This window comes from Carassius carassius, chromosome 27, assembly GCF_963082965.1.
Source record: "Carassius carassius chromosome 27, fCarCar2.1, whole genome shotgun sequence".
Lineage (NCBI taxonomy): Eukaryota > Metazoa > Chordata > Actinopteri > Cypriniformes > Cyprinidae > Carassius > Carassius carassius.
Window position 1 is genome coordinate 11,711,169 of NC_081781.1, and position 17,532 is coordinate 11,728,700.

A 17,532-nucleotide genomic window follows, 5' to 3' on the forward strand; every position below is an offset into this window, starting at 1 on the left:
AGGTATACGTCCCTGCATCTTCAATATCAGATAGCTCCTAGTCAGGACTATCTATTGATCCATTGCTTTAGCACTTCTCTAGTGGGTGAGTGGCAGCTCCTAGTCTAAGAAAGATAAACGCCTTGGAGGAGATGAGTCATTCCTGTCTGGTCTGCTCTTCTCTGTCTCTCTATCATCTTCTCTTCACCTCTTCCCTCCGCCAGACCCATTTTACCACTGTACAAGCCTCATCTAATTTACTGTAATGCACCACTGCTTTGAGAGCAGGAGGGTGTTATTATAAAAATAAAATGGGAAAAATGGGTGCAGCAAGAATTCTTGAATGTTCCTGGCTTGAAGAAGCTTAAAGGAATATTCAATGTTATACTCGTTCGACACCATTTGTGGCATAATGTTGATTATAACAAAGAATAATTTGGCTTCATCCCTCATTTTCTGTGCAGAAAGGCTAAAACTGAGGTTACAGTGAGGCGCTTATAATGGATGTGAATGAGGCCAATTTTTGGAGGATTTAAAAGCTGAAATGCGAAGCGTATCATTTTATAAAACCACTTATATTAATTCCTCTGTTAAAACTTGAGCTATTAAGCCATTTTTTTGTAGTTTTAGGGGTTATGGTGATGCATTGTCATGGCAACAAAGTTGTACAATTGGATTTAACCTTGCAAACAAAAGATTACTAAGCAATTTTCACACTATAATCATGTAAACGTGCATTTCGTACATGTCTTGTGGCTATACTGAGCAATTTAATGTTAACCGATTGGCCCCATTCACGTCCATTGTAAGTGCATCACTGTAACCCAGATTTATTTTTCTTTTCTTTTTTTTTTAAGAAACATGGAACAAGTGGAAATTATTGTTTGCATGATGGATGAAGTAGATAATAAGCTTATTTTGTTTCTTTCATACATTAGCAGCATGTCAGCCTTTGGTAACTCCAGGTCTTGGGGCGACATTGTCAGGTTTAAATTAGACTATACACAGTAGCTGAAAAGGCAGCAGAATATTATGATCCATGGCTCAGAGTTGGAAAGACATGTGGCTTGTGGCAGACAGCACTCAGGAAGCAGCCAGTCCCAGCGGGAAGACGTGATGGGAGGGAAGGGGGTGGTCTGGACTGTAGGAGACGCTGCCCGTGAAAATTAATCTTAGGCTGTATATCAATATCTCAATGCAAAACTGCCCAGCAAAATCCTCTCATTGCATTTCTAATGTGTCACAGCATGAGTCTGAGGTGGGGGAGGCAGTGATGCGTGGGGGCAGGGCAGGACTGATTCAAAGGGGTAAATGATTGCCCTCTAGGGGAAGGAGAAATGAGAGAATGGCAGAGAGGTTTATCACAGACGGAGCTGGCTGTCAGCCAGAGCTGTGGTATAGGGTGGCCTACACAGAAAGAGAGAGAGAGAGAGAGAGAGAGAGTCGCTCACCTCCTTGACACAGCAAATCTTTGCACACTCCTGTCTGCTGTCTGGACTCATAATATTATATAGAGCAATATGCAAGGTAAATTTATATATAGGTCAAGACGACTGGGTTGCATATAACATCATTATTCTATTATGAGCTCAGGCTTCAGAGTAACAACCTACATACATTTTCCTTGCATAATATAAAGTAAGTGGGACAGGGGTATAATCAACACCAGCACTGGCATTATATCGTCAAAATGTGAATCACTGAATAAAGTCTGCACAGATGTTGAGAAATGTGCAAGTATATTTTTCTAATTCCAAAAAGGAGGGGGAAAGTTAGGAATTAGTTTTATTGATCATAACTTTTAGTGTATCAGTCTGAATATTTTCAACCAACCTGCACAGACAAATAAGAAACAAGTGTTGCAAAACATTGTCAAGATGTGAATGTAAATGTAGTTTTCAAATTGAGGAATCAAAAATCTTAACGGATGGAGTCCCATTTTGTTTATTGCATTTATAAAATAAAATTAATTAAAATAAACTAATTAATAATTTTATTTTGGGAGGGGGGTGGTGGTGGGAATTAAGCAGTGTGTGACATGTCTGCAGATTGTCATGTTAAAAACCTGCTAAAATTTAGGTATTCATATTATAATCATTCTGTCCTAGTTGTACTAGTTATATTTATTAACAGGTATTTTCATAAGTAATGCTTTAGTAGTTGGTGCATGACTAGGACGTGCTCTGATCTTTTAAATACAGATACACTATATGTTTTTCTTCTCACTTTATCTCTGTCCCCTGTTGTGTTGCACTGAACGAACCCAGTGTTCATTCAATATGCCTGTCTCGCTCACGTAATGAAAATCCCTCCCACAGGCGTGCACACGAATGCAATCTTGGGCTGTGTACGGAGGCAGGATGGCAACAAGACACGTCCGAATCCAGTATCTGCATAGCATGCTGTCTAGTAAGATGCCTTCATCTGGGTAGTTTTTGACAGAAACATATGTATCATTATATACCACTATCCTGTATGTGCAGGAAAGAATAAAAAAACATTAGATGAACGATTCGATTCATTTATAAATGTACATGATTTTTTTTTTACTCATAACTTAATTTGTACTGAGAACACAAGCAAATAAGCATTGTCTTCACTTGTTTGTTTGGTTGATTATATAGTTGACTTGAATTTGTTTTAGATCAGGATGTCTGTTTTCTTATCATACAGCATTTTGGTTATGAAGGCACCATTTAAATCAACGCCTAGGCAAGGTCTGGTTGGACGCGAAGGGTTAATATCTAGGCTTGTGGGCGGAGCCACGGCAGGCTATTGGATAATTATTCGTGACGCAGTCGACATGAGAAACCTAGGAACTAGTTAAGAAGGCAGTCGGTAACTTTTAAAAGAGGTTTGTCTTAGAGTGCGGCAGCTGCGAGTCTATCAAGGGAGAAAAGTATCTTTGACCATGGTGCAGCAGACGGAGCACAGCGAGACAGAGAGCAGCATGTCGCGAGAGACCACAGACACCGAGGAGAACGAACTGGTGGCGTGCAGCCCGGTGCCACCAAAACCGGACTGGTGCAAGACAGCCACCGGCCACATTAAACGACCCATGAATGCCTTTATGGTCTGGTCCAAGATCGAGAGGAGAAAAATCATGGAGCAGTCGCCGGACATGCACAATGCCGAGATCTCCAAAAGACTTGGGAAGCGATGGAAAATGCTGAAGGACAGTGAAAAGATTCCCTTTATCCGCGAAGCCGAGCGGCTCCGGCTCCAACACATGGCTGACTACCCCGACTACAAATACAGACCCAAGAAAAAACCAAAGCTCGACACGAGTTCTTCGAAACCAGCGGTGCAGTCGCCGGAGAAGATCGGTAAAAGTGTCAGAGCTGCAGGGAAGAAGTGCGCGAAACTCAAGCCGAGCAAACCGGGGAACATTACCGCGAGAGCTTCTTCGCAAGATTGCAGGTACAACTATGTTTTCACAAACTTAAAAGTGACCAAGTCTATCAAAAGGGAAATTACTGACGACGAAGATGACGATGACGACGACGACGACGAGGAGGATGACTACGAGGAAGAAGAGCACGTCAGGATGCACAACGTCCCCGCGAGCCCCACGCTGAGCTCCGCCGCGGAGTCCGAGGGCGCCAGCATGTACGAGGAGTCCAGGCACGCGAGCGCGATTCCCGGCAGCAGACTGTTTTACAACTTCAAGAACATTACCAAACAGAGCGCAGCTTACCCTGCCTCGGTGTCACCAGCATCCTCTTTCAGGTCCGTCTCTTCTTCGTCCAGCAGCTCCAGCGAGGACTCCGATGACTTGCTGGTGGACTTCAGTTTGAACTTAGCTGCGGGCTCTCACTCGACAGACTTGGGAAACACTTCAGGAAACCTTTGTCTCTCTCTGGTGGATAAAGATTTGGACTCTTACAGCGAGGGCAGCCTCTGTTCTCACTTCGAATTCCCGGACTATTGTACTCCTGAGCTCAGTGAGATGATTGCGGGAGACTGGCTGGAGGCGAACTTTTCAGACCTGGTTTTCACTTACTAACAAACTCCTCCAGAACCAAGGGGGCATCTCGCATCTTCAGGTTATTTTTGGACTCTGTCTCCGTGGTTGTCCTGGCTAAGACGGTGGATCCTGTGTTACAAGATTTGTAACGTAGGAGAAAAAAAATGACAACATTGTCAACATATTGACAGGGCTGTGTGTGTATGGCAAGCGCTTTTAACATATATTCCTTAAAATTACATAGTTTCTACTTTTATCTGACAAGCAGTTGTTTTTATCCTTTTAAGCCATAAGTAGTCTGTTTTTTTGTTTTGTTTTTTAAGATCACTGTAAATTTCATGTCTTTTCTGCTAGTCACTATGGCAGTATAAAAATCTACTTTTCCATTCCGATATGTACTAGTATAGGATAATAACTAGTAGGAGTAATGTGTATATAAATAATCAATTTTGATTGAAACTGAGATGCTAACCACTATTGAATCACTTAATGGTAATTAAAATAAGTGCTAGTTAAATGAAAATAGATATCATTTAGTTTAAAGAAATACATGTTAAAGTAGCTTGCCATAGTGTGGTTATTCTGTGGGGTTGCAGTGAAACTGCTTAAACTGTGGTGGAGAGCAAAATGTAAAATCTGAACTATGCATTCCCATCCCACCCATATCTCTACAGGGAGCTGGCAAACGGTTGCTGGACCGAATGGAGGCAATTCTGAAACGCTGTTCAGGATGGAACTTATTCTGAGGTCTTGTGTGATTTTATTTACGCCACAAAAGTTTCTTTTTGTGTGTGTGTAACCATTTCCGTTTCCCTCCAAGTATGGGAATATTTAAGCAGATAACCACTCTAGAACACACAGGTATGACAGGAAGCATTTTGATACATGACCAACATACCTCATCTTTTTAAAAAAAAAATTAAAATATTTTCTGGCGTATTTTTGTACAGTTAAAGGGAATGTTCTTACTGTGCTTTAAGTAAGGTTTTTCAGGCACTTCAACCCGGTTTTATTTGTAAAAGCATGCAAGAATTAAACTGAAAAGTCGACTTGCATTTAAATGTCTGGTTATTTTACTCCAGGCAAATGTACAGCTGTAGATCTGAAGCGTTTCTATAGGGAAGTGTACAATGGAATTGGGGGAACACATGAGCCTCATTTCTGGTACTAGATTGAAGATTGTATATGTTCTGTAATATAGTAAAGCTAGGAGTTTATGTATATCTGTTTGAATGGGTCCCAAATAGCAGGTGTAAAACTGGATTTTGTTTTGCTTTTTTATTTTCATTATAATGGCACATTTGTTTTTCATTATTTTGTGCAATATACTCTCAAATTTGACCATCTGCGTTTTGTAGCAAAGGAAATGAGTTACATGTCGTCATGCTGAAGTCTGTATCTGACACAAATAAATCAGCTGGAACTGATAAGAAAATGTATGTCTGTTTAATGGCATGTGTGCGCGTGTGTGTTTGAGTGATCAAAGCAAGGATATTTGTGATCTTGCCATTGGGCTCCTTCAGAAGGGTCTGTGTTTCCAGATGCAAGCAAACATTTTCCCACCCCTCCTTTCAAATTGAGTAATGGCTTTATTTTTTCCCTTTTCCTTCTCCACTGGACCGGAAAAAAAAATCCGCTCCTTTAAGAAATCAAATCTCGCTCTGCTGGATGAGGCCCGTTTTGATTGGTGTAACCATTACCCCCCCCCCCCCCTTCTTTTCTTAACTGCATTCATTCAGCAAGCCTCTCAAGTCTAGTCTTAATGCAGAGTCTGGGAAGTATTCTGCTCTGGAAATGCACAAAAACTTGCAATCTTTTACTCAATATTTCTACAAACTGCATTTTGTACTGATATAGCACAAATCACAGGTTATTTCAAAGAATATTCAAATGGAAAGCCTCCTACTTGGATAGATACAGGCCCGTTCCAGCACTGCATGTTATTAATGATTGTGTCATTGCAATCTGGCTTTGTATGATGCAATATTACCTCAGCTTTTATTCTAGTGAGTAGCAGAGGATCTAATAATAGGCTTCAGGAACTGTGCTTCTGGTACTCACTATCTGTTTCTGCATAACTAATGAGTTGTGCCACCCAGCCCAAACCGATTGTGTGTAGGTTGTAAGACTAGTTTACAATCAAGGTAATGATCAAATAATTGTTACGGTTAACATGTAAAGGAAAAACTCAACAAAAAAAACTATATATATTTTATAGAACTTTTCAACATTTGCATGACTACATTTTTTTTTATACATATTCATACAGTATATATGCATGCTTATATTTTTCTTACGTTTGTCATATTAGTTCTTGACTTTTGTCTTATTTACACCAGTGACCTCTGGCATGAAGTGAGATGAACAAAATCAGATTTGCAGAGTAAGTTTTGAGTTGACAAAACCCGATAAAGCCAACCTGGGGCCTGTACCATGATGATAGATGAACATATTCAGAGTTACAAGATTAGTTTGGAGTTGACAAACCACTCCAATCCGGCTTTGTTGGTACAATGATGCTGATAATCAACTTTCTTTGTCAACTCAGGATTTGATCCTGATACTCAGGATTGGAGCACGTGCACATGAGTGAAACTTGTTATAAACATCGACTCAAACATGTATGGTCACGTAGTCATTTTTAAAGCATTATCTATTGATTCAACAGTTTATTTATATTACATACGATCTTTATATATTAATATTAATTTAAAATAAATTATTAATAATAACTGTTAAACTAAAATTGCTTGTGTGTAATCGATTAATAATAATATAAATCATATAATTATATAATTCATATAAAATAACTTCAGAACGATACATTTTCTTGTCTTAGACCAACTTTTATTAACTTTTTTGGTCCACTTCAAATGTTGACTACTGTATATAATTTAAATACGAAGCTTAAAATTAATTGCCACTTCATATAATAATTATATGAATTATAAACAATTACAATAAAAAAAACAATTATATATATATATATATATATATATATAGAGCAGGGTAGCCATGTAGCGTAAGTTACCATGGCGACAAAACCCACTGAAAACCAACCCACCTTTTTGAGCCCAAAAACTCAGAGTTTGCTCCAACTAAACGTGAACTTACCTTGGTAAAAACCACTTTGTTACCACTTTGACCTAAAACACTTTTCTTTTCTTCCTTTCTCTACGTCTACCAGGCCGATCAACTTAATAAGAGCTTTCTTTGAGGATTCTCTTCTGATTTAGCTTTAAATAATAAGGAATCGCTTATGTTGTTCGCCTAAGTAATCAATGTTTTTGAAAACTGGCTTAGATATTCAGTTTTTCTTTTTCCGCTAATATATTTTCAGTCTTGTAGTTTGGCTACATATTTTCAGTGCTGGTCAGGAAGTGCTGTCATTAGGGCAAATATGAAAGTTTTTCCGACATCTGGCCTGCTGCTTGATTCAAACAGGAAGATTAATTATGGCAGGCAAGTTTTGAGTTGAATTTCTTTGTGCCACGTAATGCCTATAATAGGAATCTTTGCTGAAAATCGAATGCAAACTTTTGCTCTATCTTATCTATTAAGGCACTGAAAATGAGTATTCCAGATTTAAATTATTATGTTTGATGTATCATCTTACCACAGTGAATATCTCCAGAAGGTGTTACTACATTAGTCTTTATTCCATTCCATAAAAAGTCTTTATTACCTCTTAACTTTGTGAATGAACTTGTCAATTACAAACTATGAGAGAACGTGTGAACGTTATGGTGGGTGTGTTTATGATTCTTTTGTGTTATTTTCTAAGTTATGTAAATACCTTTGTTTATCTTTCTTAGGAAGCGGTAGGGAGAGGGTGCCATTTTCTTTGAGTATAAAATTTTGTTTATGTTTATGGTAGACAGGGAGATAGGTAAGACTCTGTCATTTCTTTTCTTTTTTTTTAGTTAAGGTTATTTAGAGTTTCCGTGTTTAGTTAGAGGTTTTTGTTTGTTATGTTGGCCTGGCCCTCTCCTGAAGATTTGCTTCCTTTGTTATTAATAAATTAAGTTATTTTGCTTAATTTTGTGTTTGTGCTTTTCTGGATCAGGGGATTGATGTGACCGTCAGACTTTCTTTTTATCTTTACATTTTGTTACGACTTCATTTAATCCCTAGACTAATAGTGAGGTTCGTAACAAGTGAATTCCATTTTATGATGTGACTCTGAAATTAATTATGGCATTACAAAGATGAGAACAGACTTCCTGAATTAAAATCTTTAAAGGGATATTTCACTTTGAAATTAAAATTTGGTATGTTTTAGCTTACCTCAAGGGCATCCAAGATGTAGGTGTCTTTGTTTCCGCAGTAGTTTCAATTTTGATATTTTTTAGGTCGAACCATTATTGTCTGTCACTCATATAATGCAGGTCTATGGTTACCACCTCAAAGAGCATGCACAGAGGAGTCCAAATTAAACAATTCCCCATCGTAAGTACACATTGATGGTCTAAGACACGAAACGAGTGGTTTGTGTGAGAAAACGTTTTACCTCTTACATACAACCACGTCCAAGTGATCTGAGGGCGCGCGTGCTTCCTGGTGTGTGACGCAGAGGTGGAGCGGCTAATGGGGCTTAAGCCCCGAATGTTTTGTCAAAAGCCTCGAATCTTTTAGTTTTTTTAAAATAACTTCAACGTTGTTTTTATTTCCTCTCAGTCTTTCAGACTGGAGCGGCAAAAAAATGAAACAACAAAACATAAAAAGAAATATAAATCTTCTTCTTCGTCATTGTCATTAGGGGCTGTCGGGCTTTTTATTTCACCGGTGTCGTAGCGAGTTCACTGGCTAACCGGCTGAAATTAACATTATGGACATAACAAATTTTTTTTGAACACTAAAAAGAACACTAACAGTAAACCTCACCGGCCAGAAAGGGATTCAAAAGCAACATCAGTCGATTTGGGGGGGTTACGTTTTCTCTTAAAACCAAAACACACAGCTTGTATCAAATGCTAAGTTATCTCAGGGCATGTTTTACAGCTAATCTCGGCACATTAGTGGGATAAGAAGAGAGATTAATTGAGAAATATAGCTGGAAAACAATTAAATACAAAATAGGTTGTAGGCTTTACTGGGTGATTTTTTTTTTTTTTTTTTTTTTTTACTGAATAACCATCATCATTTTCCCAGATAGTGTATAGATTTTTAGGCATTCTATTATCTCAAACAGCCTGAAAAATAGTGCATTTAGCTGACGTAAATGGGGGAAAAATCTCCCTGGGGGAGTCTGCCCGTGGACCCCCCTAGGTTTGGGCTAAGCCCTGAATGTTTACATTGTCTGGCTCCACCCCTGGTGTGACGTGTGCGCGCGTTCTGGCTTACTGCGGAAACAAAGACACCTACATCTTGGATGCCTTTGAGATAAGATAAAACATACCAAAAAAATTTTTCAAAGTGAACCATCCCTTTAAAGGTTAAAAAATATGAAGTCATCTGTGTATTAAACAGAGAATCCATAGCATAGCAAATCTTAGTTGCAAACCTGATAAGACACTGCATTTATGTGTATAATATTATTAAATAGCAGTGATTGATTTTCTGATTGATTGATTGATTTCTGTGCAGTTTTATGTAATCTAATGTATTTAGGCTGATTTAGTGATGTTAAGTAACATATTTTTATATTTATAAAAAAAAAGTTGTGTTTTTTTTAGGTGCATGGTGTTGGTCACTTAATGGCTGGTGTAAAATCGGTTGAGAAGCATTGAGGTAGAGTTCAGTTCATCTCTGGGATGCTGGGTGCCCCCACCATCTCCTCCCTGCAAATCTTTACTTCATTTATGCTTGTGGTTTTGTTGGTCTTACTCAATTGCTTTGGAGCCGTATCTCTGACAGAGAATAACAAGCAAAGCAGCTTACATACTCATACAACACAAAGTATGTGTCTGTCAAATCGCTCACCTCCCACTATCACAGATGGCGGTCTGGTGTGAGGATATACTGGCGTTTATGTCTCTGCCATTAATTAAAGCCAAACAGAGAGACAAACTGGATTTGCAGCTTAAACCGTATGCCACTGTGCTTTATTGATTAAACTTGGGATCTGCACACTCTGTGCTACTACAGTACATGTTTAGTCTGGACTAGTTGAAAGAACTCTGTAGTATCTGTTATGGACCCATAAACTGTATGAATGGAAGTAAGAGTATTATTATAAAATGTTATATATATTCACTGTGGGAGGCTTCTGAAAAGCATAAAATGAAATTCACACTCTCTAGTGCTAATTTGACAATCTGCATAAACGAATGAAAACATTAAAGTTTAAACATTTCAGCTGCTCATTAATGGTTGCTCGTCTCTGCCTTGCAATGATGATTATAACTGGTTTAATGGGTTGTGTCCATCATGCATTTATCACAAAGAACTTGAGGACTTCTTTAAGTCTTCACAAGGAGATTTCCACAGTCACAAATTCATTTTATGGTACAGATATGATCTAAACAGATTATGGTAGTTTTCATTAAGCCTCACGACGATGAGCAATATTAATTAGGAGATTAATTATTTTTTGTTCAATAATCATAGAAACCATTCAAACCACTTTTCATTAGTCAGTTAAAAAGAGTTTAAACCTTAAAATTCTGATTTACTTGTACAACTCACAATTGTATTGTTTTTCTGCCACAGAAAAAAAGGTAACTTTTCACAATTCTGACTTTCTTCTTGAAATTGCGGTATAGATGTCACAATTCTGACTTTTCTTTATTGGAATGCAAAAAAACAGTCAGAATTGTACAATATAAACTCACAACTGCAAGATTTTTTTTTTTAATAAAATTTTACCATATTAAAAAATTGTGAATTTTGGACCTGGATATCTATTAACATGGGTCTTCTGCACCTCTGACCAGCACCATATGTAATTGTAAAGACTTTACCTCCATTAAATCCCATTCTGAACATGTTAAAATACCTTTTGATGGAAATCGGCAGTGATGCAATCAAATAGGCTGAGGATTAATCAGACCCCCCCCCCCTTTGCTCTTTCTGTTGACGCCGCGCAGTGTCTGTGCACAATTTGCTTACACATGAGTAATTTATACATTTGAATGTAATAATGTGTTCATTTGATACCTGAAACATGCTGTTTACTTGTAGATTGGTTTATTAGAAGATGCTTTCATCTGAAGATAAATGACATTATAAATTTTAGATGAAGATACAAGTGCCTTTATCTATTTTCCTCCTTAATAAATCTTCTGATTGACACTTGTGCCTGAGACACATACTGCTGGACTTTATTTTTCTAAGCACACAGACATCCTGGCCCGTCATTAGTCACATATGTGGGATGAATGTTCAAAGGAAGGTCCCTCAAATAAATGTAAATAAAACACATAAGAACAACTGGAAGAGCAAGACCACATGCTATCAGACTATTTATTAGTCCTATGATCTTTTCAGGTCTGAGAGATAGTTTTTTGTTCAGCCAGAAAGCCTTCAGAAGTCATTCGATAAGTCACTAACCAGCTCAGCCCTCAACTGTACGTCTGCATGTCTTGGCTTTTCTCTAACTGACTCTCAGCAATTTCTGTTATCTTCAATTTCCTGTAATTGAGCTTGTCATGTTTATGCAGAGAGATGTCACATCAGATCACATGGTGCTTTTTGAGTGGCTTGAAAGAAAGAAGTTCATTGGTCTTTCCAACTTGAGGATCTGCCTCATGTGTAGTTTTTGGCCCAGTTTCCTAATTTCTCATTTGCATAGCATCTGTACGTCCTGTTGTCCCTCACTCCACCATTTCTCAAGGCATTTCTTCGGTTCACAGATCCTCTGTCATGTCAAGGCAAGTTTTAACACAATCAAACATTTTTTTTCTTTAAAGACATTGAGATAGTTTAGGAACTGAATCATTGGTCTGAGCACATCTGAATCAAGCCTGTGTTCATGTGATAATACATTACATCATGTTAAAAATGTGACTTTGCATAATTTCTTTTTTTTTTTTAAGAAGCCTCTCATGCTCAACAAGGCTGCATTATTTGGTCAAAAATACACTAAATACAGTATTTTAAATGTAATTTCTTCCTGTGATGGCAAAGCTGAATTGTCAGCAGCCATTACTCTTATATATGCTGATTTGTGTTTCATAAACGTTTCTTTTTATTGCCAGTGTTGAAAATAGTAGTGCTGCTTAATAATTTTGTGAATCCATTTTGTTTTTGGATTCTTTGATGAATAGAAAGTTCAGCACAACATCATGTGAAATAAAAATATTTTGTAACATTATAAATGTCTTCACTGTCACTTTTGATTATTTTTTGCTGGATAAAAAACATTAATTTATTTTTAAAGAAATGTAAAATATTGTTACAATTTAAAATAACCCCAGCAAAGTCGATGTAAACTTCAAATTTGTATTAATTCTAAAGTTTTTCTTCTACTTTTATTGCAGTGTAGATAGAGTATTATTGTCCATGGCGATCAAGAAAGCAACTGTACGCGGATGTAATTTTAGTACTGAGGTGTAGGAATTAAGAGATTAGATGAACTTTTGATTATCCATTGCATTGTACTTGATCAACAAATTGTTTTTGATGAAAGTGGCATACAGAACTAAGAAGTGCCATAAATATTGTGTAACCTGTAACACATATGCAAGGATCGGCTTTCATAAGAAAAAATAATATGCAAATAATTGCCATTTAAATATATATATATATATATATATAACAAATATGAAAAATATATAGCAAATATTAAAAAATTTGCTATCAGTAATCTTTTTTATGCAACTGCATGTTAGTTATGTAATGCAATTACTAGTATTCAGTTCCTCTGCAAGCCTAGTGCCCTGTGGCATGTTTTCACCCCAAACAGTACAACTAACTTCAAACCTCCCCTTCATCGCCTCCTCATCCCTTCCCCCAACGCTCCAGACCAAAACACAGATAAGCCTGGCTTTCTGTTACTTCCTGCTGATCCCGTAGACTGATAAGTATTCAGTGCTGCTGCAAAAGCACTAAACCACTCAGGGAGATGTCATTACCTGTTTTGGCCAAAGCTATCGCTGTCAATCACTTATGTGTGCTTTTCCTTCTCACACTGTTGCAGTGAATAGCTCTTGTATTTCTTAAAATTCTTAAAGAGAGCAGAGGTCTCATCTTTTCAAAATGAGGCCTTCAAAGCAAGATGTCAGATCAATCTGTAGTGTCTGGCCTCAAAAAATATCTTGAAAAGCTCATTTTTCTGATAGATGGTTGTTCTCAAATACACATTTCTGTATTTGAATGGGTCTATAGTGATGGTGACACCAAGCTTTCAAAGATGCCAAGACATCTAACCTAAAAGTGTGTGCTTAAGTGTGGCCCTCAAATCAATCTATTCCTGGAAATACAATCGGCCGGTGTGCCTTAGATACGACAGCTCTGCGTTTTCAAGCTAAGCATGTCTTTTTAAATGTAAATACTAATAGTGATGTAAATATTCCCCTCACATTCTTAAGCCTTAATAGGTTTTTGATACATCTGTTGTTGTGTTTACCATGCAAGTCACACAAGATAATGGCCGAATGCTCTTAAATGAGTACATGTATTACCCAGCTAAAGTTTTCAGGCACTTATGGATTCAGGTTATTTGTTTTCTCTGCTCTCATATCTGACAACATAATTGAACAATCTATATTTCCTCTACTTTCCCCTGCCAGAGAGCCATTGTGGTTTAGTGGATTGATTAGATTGATTCTGATGGAATATATGCTTCGTTCTCCCACAGTGTAAACTTTCTCCAGGTCCTCAGTGAAGCTGTACTGCCACAAGTTTGCAGATAAATCCACTGTAAGAAAAATATTTTTTCTTGTAGCACTGTACATTGTATTTTTCTGTATGCAACAGGAGCTGATAGCTGGGGAATTTCCAAAAAACGAAGCGGATCTACTGATGGCATTGTTTATTTAAATGCAATATGTGAGTTGTTTTAGTAATTTGAAATGAGTTATTAGCAAAATTTAGCAACTGATGCAATTTGGATGAGGCAGTTCTCATGTTACCGGTTATTCTCGGCAGAATATTGAAGTCTTGTGTGCTTTGCTGTTGGAGTTGTATTAGTAATTAAAATTAACTGTGCACAAATTAAATATACAAATCACCAAATTCATTATGCAAAATAAGTATTGGTGCAAAACACCCCAAACACAGGACAGTTCCCATGTCCAAGCAATTCTCGGCACACTATTGCGATCTTGTGTACTGCACTGTTTAAGCTGATTTAGTGTTTAGTGATTTAGTGTTCCTGTAGCTCAATTGGTTGAGCATTGCGCTATCAAGCGCAAGGTTGGGGATTCGATTCCCCGGGAACACATGATAGGTAAAAATTGATAGCTTGAATGCACTGTAAATCGCTTTGGATAAAAGCGTCCGCTAAATGCATAAATTTAATTTAAAATTTAATTTAGTAGCTACTTTAAATTAATAATGCACAAAATTAAGTATGCAACAGAAGTATTGTTGCAAACATGCTCAAAATTTGCCCAAGATGCAATTTGCATGGGGCAGTTTTCATGGTGTGATTGATTATCAGCAGACTACTGCAATATTGTGTACTGTAATCATTGTTAAAAAAAAATCACAAATGTCTCTTTTAAAGAGTAACTAAACCCTAAACCAACTTTTTTTAGTTAATGATCTATAAGAATGGGGCTTTATTAGTGCTGTTCATTGATTCGAGTAACTTTTTTGACATTTGAGTATAAAGTGTTTTAATTCTACAATATATGGTGTAAAAACGTCTGAGTGCTGCCCTCTTCAGGTTGAACGGTGGCTACTGCAGTTGATTTTTCCTATTGGATGTTGCGGTGGCAAGTGACGTAAGCGGTGGCAGGTGACGTAGGCAGTTTCGAGCTACCACGCCCTTGCCCTTGACAGTATAAAACCATCAAAATCACTGTAGTGAGTCAGGAGCTGGAATTGCGAGTATTGGTAACGACCAGGATAGACTAATATAGCATCTATTTAGCATAGCAATTATATAGTTATTTAGATCTTCAAGTTAGCGTAGATTTATCTGTATTTACTACAGTGGTCAGGATGGTACGGAGGTGTGTTGCTGGTTGCGACTGCACTACTGGACTGCATAGTTTACCAGCAGACTTTAAAATTAAGCGCCAGTGGTTGCATGCATTTGGCTTGGAAGACTGCAAGTTCCCGCCTAGAGCTTGAGTGTACAAACTGCGTTTTACACGGGATTGCTTCTCCAACGCAATGGAGGTGGAAATGGGCTTCTCCACACAGCTCGTGCTGAAAAGTGACGCGATGCGGGAGTTAAGACCACAGTTTGAGCCAGCGGCTCGAATTGATATGAACAGACACCTCGACACCCTCCACTTCAGGTAAAAGTGGGGGAGAAAAGTCCTCTACTTCAAATGATCGCTCTGTTGCAAAGCTACTTGCGTCATTACAGTCACTCTCCATTTTAGCGTCTCTGACAGCAGCTGTCAATCAATCCATCCTGGCGAGTCTCATGTTCACGTCGCGCTCGCTCAGCCCCGTTCTAGGCTTGTCCCCTCTATCTCCGCTGTGATCTGCCCACTTTTCAGCATTTTTCAAATATTGTCAGTGGGTGGAGTCAGGCTCTGAGCAGGGGTTTAGTTACACTTTAAGTAAAAATAAGTTTACCGCCAATTTCTGCGATGTTAATTGTGCTAGGCAATCAGTGGTGAAGTTTGTGAAGCCTCATTTGCATAGAAAAGAGCTGTGTGACTTAATTTCATGCTTTTAATTTCATGTTATTTTAGCGCACTAATGCACAGTTAGCGAAAAAGCAGTGAAATACTGTCTGTACCTTGTGTTGCCTGAGCTTCCTTAAAAATAAAATAAGAGTTCAGATGAGAAATATAGTTTTTATTCCTATGCTGTTTACTCTCGTTAATGTAACAATATAGCAGAGATAACTCTTCATGTTTTGATACACCATGAGAGTAAGTCAGGGCTAATTAGATGCCTGCACACATATAAGAACATACAGAGGCAGACCTGAACACACAAATGGTTGTGCATACAGTTGGCAATGCATCATAAAATCCCTGCATACAGATCACCAGATTCCCTGTCAAATTAGGAGAAGCTGAGAATTTACTTGCTGTCAAATCCTTGTTGGAGCTCTGCTAACAAGAGCAAACAGAGAGGCAATGAAGGACATTCAAAGCTGAAGAAAAAACTTGTCAGCTTTTTGGGTGAAATATGTGGTGACAGAGTAGGAGAAATAGAAAAGAGGGGTTGGAAATCTGTGAAATGCAATTCTGCTATAATTAAAGCAGCAGTCTCTCTTTCTTTCTCGTTCTCCACATCACCAGCTTCCACTTTTCCTGCTCATTTCTCAAATTAATGTGTGACCTGCACAATGCTCCCAATGTGTGAAACGACTAATTGGCTGGTTTAAAGTCCAATCTTGTGAAAGGAGCTGTCTGCCATGTTCCCCCTTTACGCTCCCTCTTCTTCCTGTGCTACAAATCATCATGCGCACACATGCTAATGGCTGAAGTTTTCCAGAGGTCTTTCGATAAGTGGCCCAAGCGCTCTGCCTGCTTCTCGAGCGGAGATTGGCTCCTAATGGGGACTGTTATAAACAGCCATGACTGGTGGGTGAGTCGGGGTCACATGCACTTACGAGGCCTCAGTGAAGAGGTGTTTTAGTGGGCTATATACTGTTCTTATTGCTCTGCAATAATTAATTATTGATGATTGACAGAGCTTTTGTCATTGTGAATGTTCATGAACTTTCACATTAGATGCTTTACATAGTTGTAGATAGTGTCCCCCTCTGTGTTTTTAACTGAACGACTACGCCCTCAATCATGTCTGTCTTGATTGTAATTCTACATTTTTTTTTTACGTTATTTTTTTTAGGTCTATTTATCAATGCAGGATAGGGGACTGAAAATATGTAAATGATGTAACATCATATTAAATTGAATTTTACTGTACAATGCAGTCAAATGTATGATTTTTGCAAGTAGAGACTATGAATTACCCTATAATGTGTAGTGAAAAGTTAATGCCCTGAAGTTCCCTTTATCAAACATGATTAGATTGAATTGAAATAGCTTTTTCTTTTTTTTTTTCTTTTTTTTTTTAGTAATATATATTAGGGTATTTTGTGTCACATTTTTTGTTATTTAGTTAATATTAATTTGACAGTGTGCACTGTTTATATATGAGTATTGGCCGTGTTTTATGGACCAGCCACTTATGATGAACTTTGATTAAGCCTGTGCTTTAAAAAAAAAGAAAATAAATAATAATAATAATAATAATAATGATAAATATATATATAGGATTTATTTTCGCTTACATTTTAAGTAAAAAAGCAGATTTCAGTAGTTCAAGTTGTATATTTTATATCAGTTTAAAAAAATATTGTGTTACATTGTAAAATATACAGTAACCAATGTTATCCCATATAAAAATAATTTTTTACAGTACATTTAAAAGAATATTTTTTACAGTGTATAGTAATATTAAGAAATGTTTTTATTTTGAGGTGAAAAGTGAATGTTATTCCTTTACTGTAAGATTGCACCTTCGCATTGGAGCAGAATGTTGTTGCTAGTGTTTTTATTATTTCA

The 17,532-nt window shown here is 37.5% G+C and overlaps 1 protein-coding gene across 1 annotated transcript; it reads left to right on the forward strand.

The window, feature by feature from the left end:
- Positions 1 to 2,820: 2,820 nt before the first annotated feature.
- Positions 2,821 to 5,381, forward strand: LOC132106727 (transcription factor SOX-11-like). Its single transcript, XM_059512686.1, has one exon. The coding sequence runs from the start codon at positions 2,891 to 2,893 to the stop codon at positions 3,983 to 3,985; it is 1,095 nt and encodes a 364-aa protein (XP_059368669.1). The 5' UTR covers positions 2,821 to 2,890; the 3' UTR covers positions 3,986 to 5,381.
- The last annotated feature ends 12,151 nt before the right edge of the window (positions 5,382 to 17,532 follow it).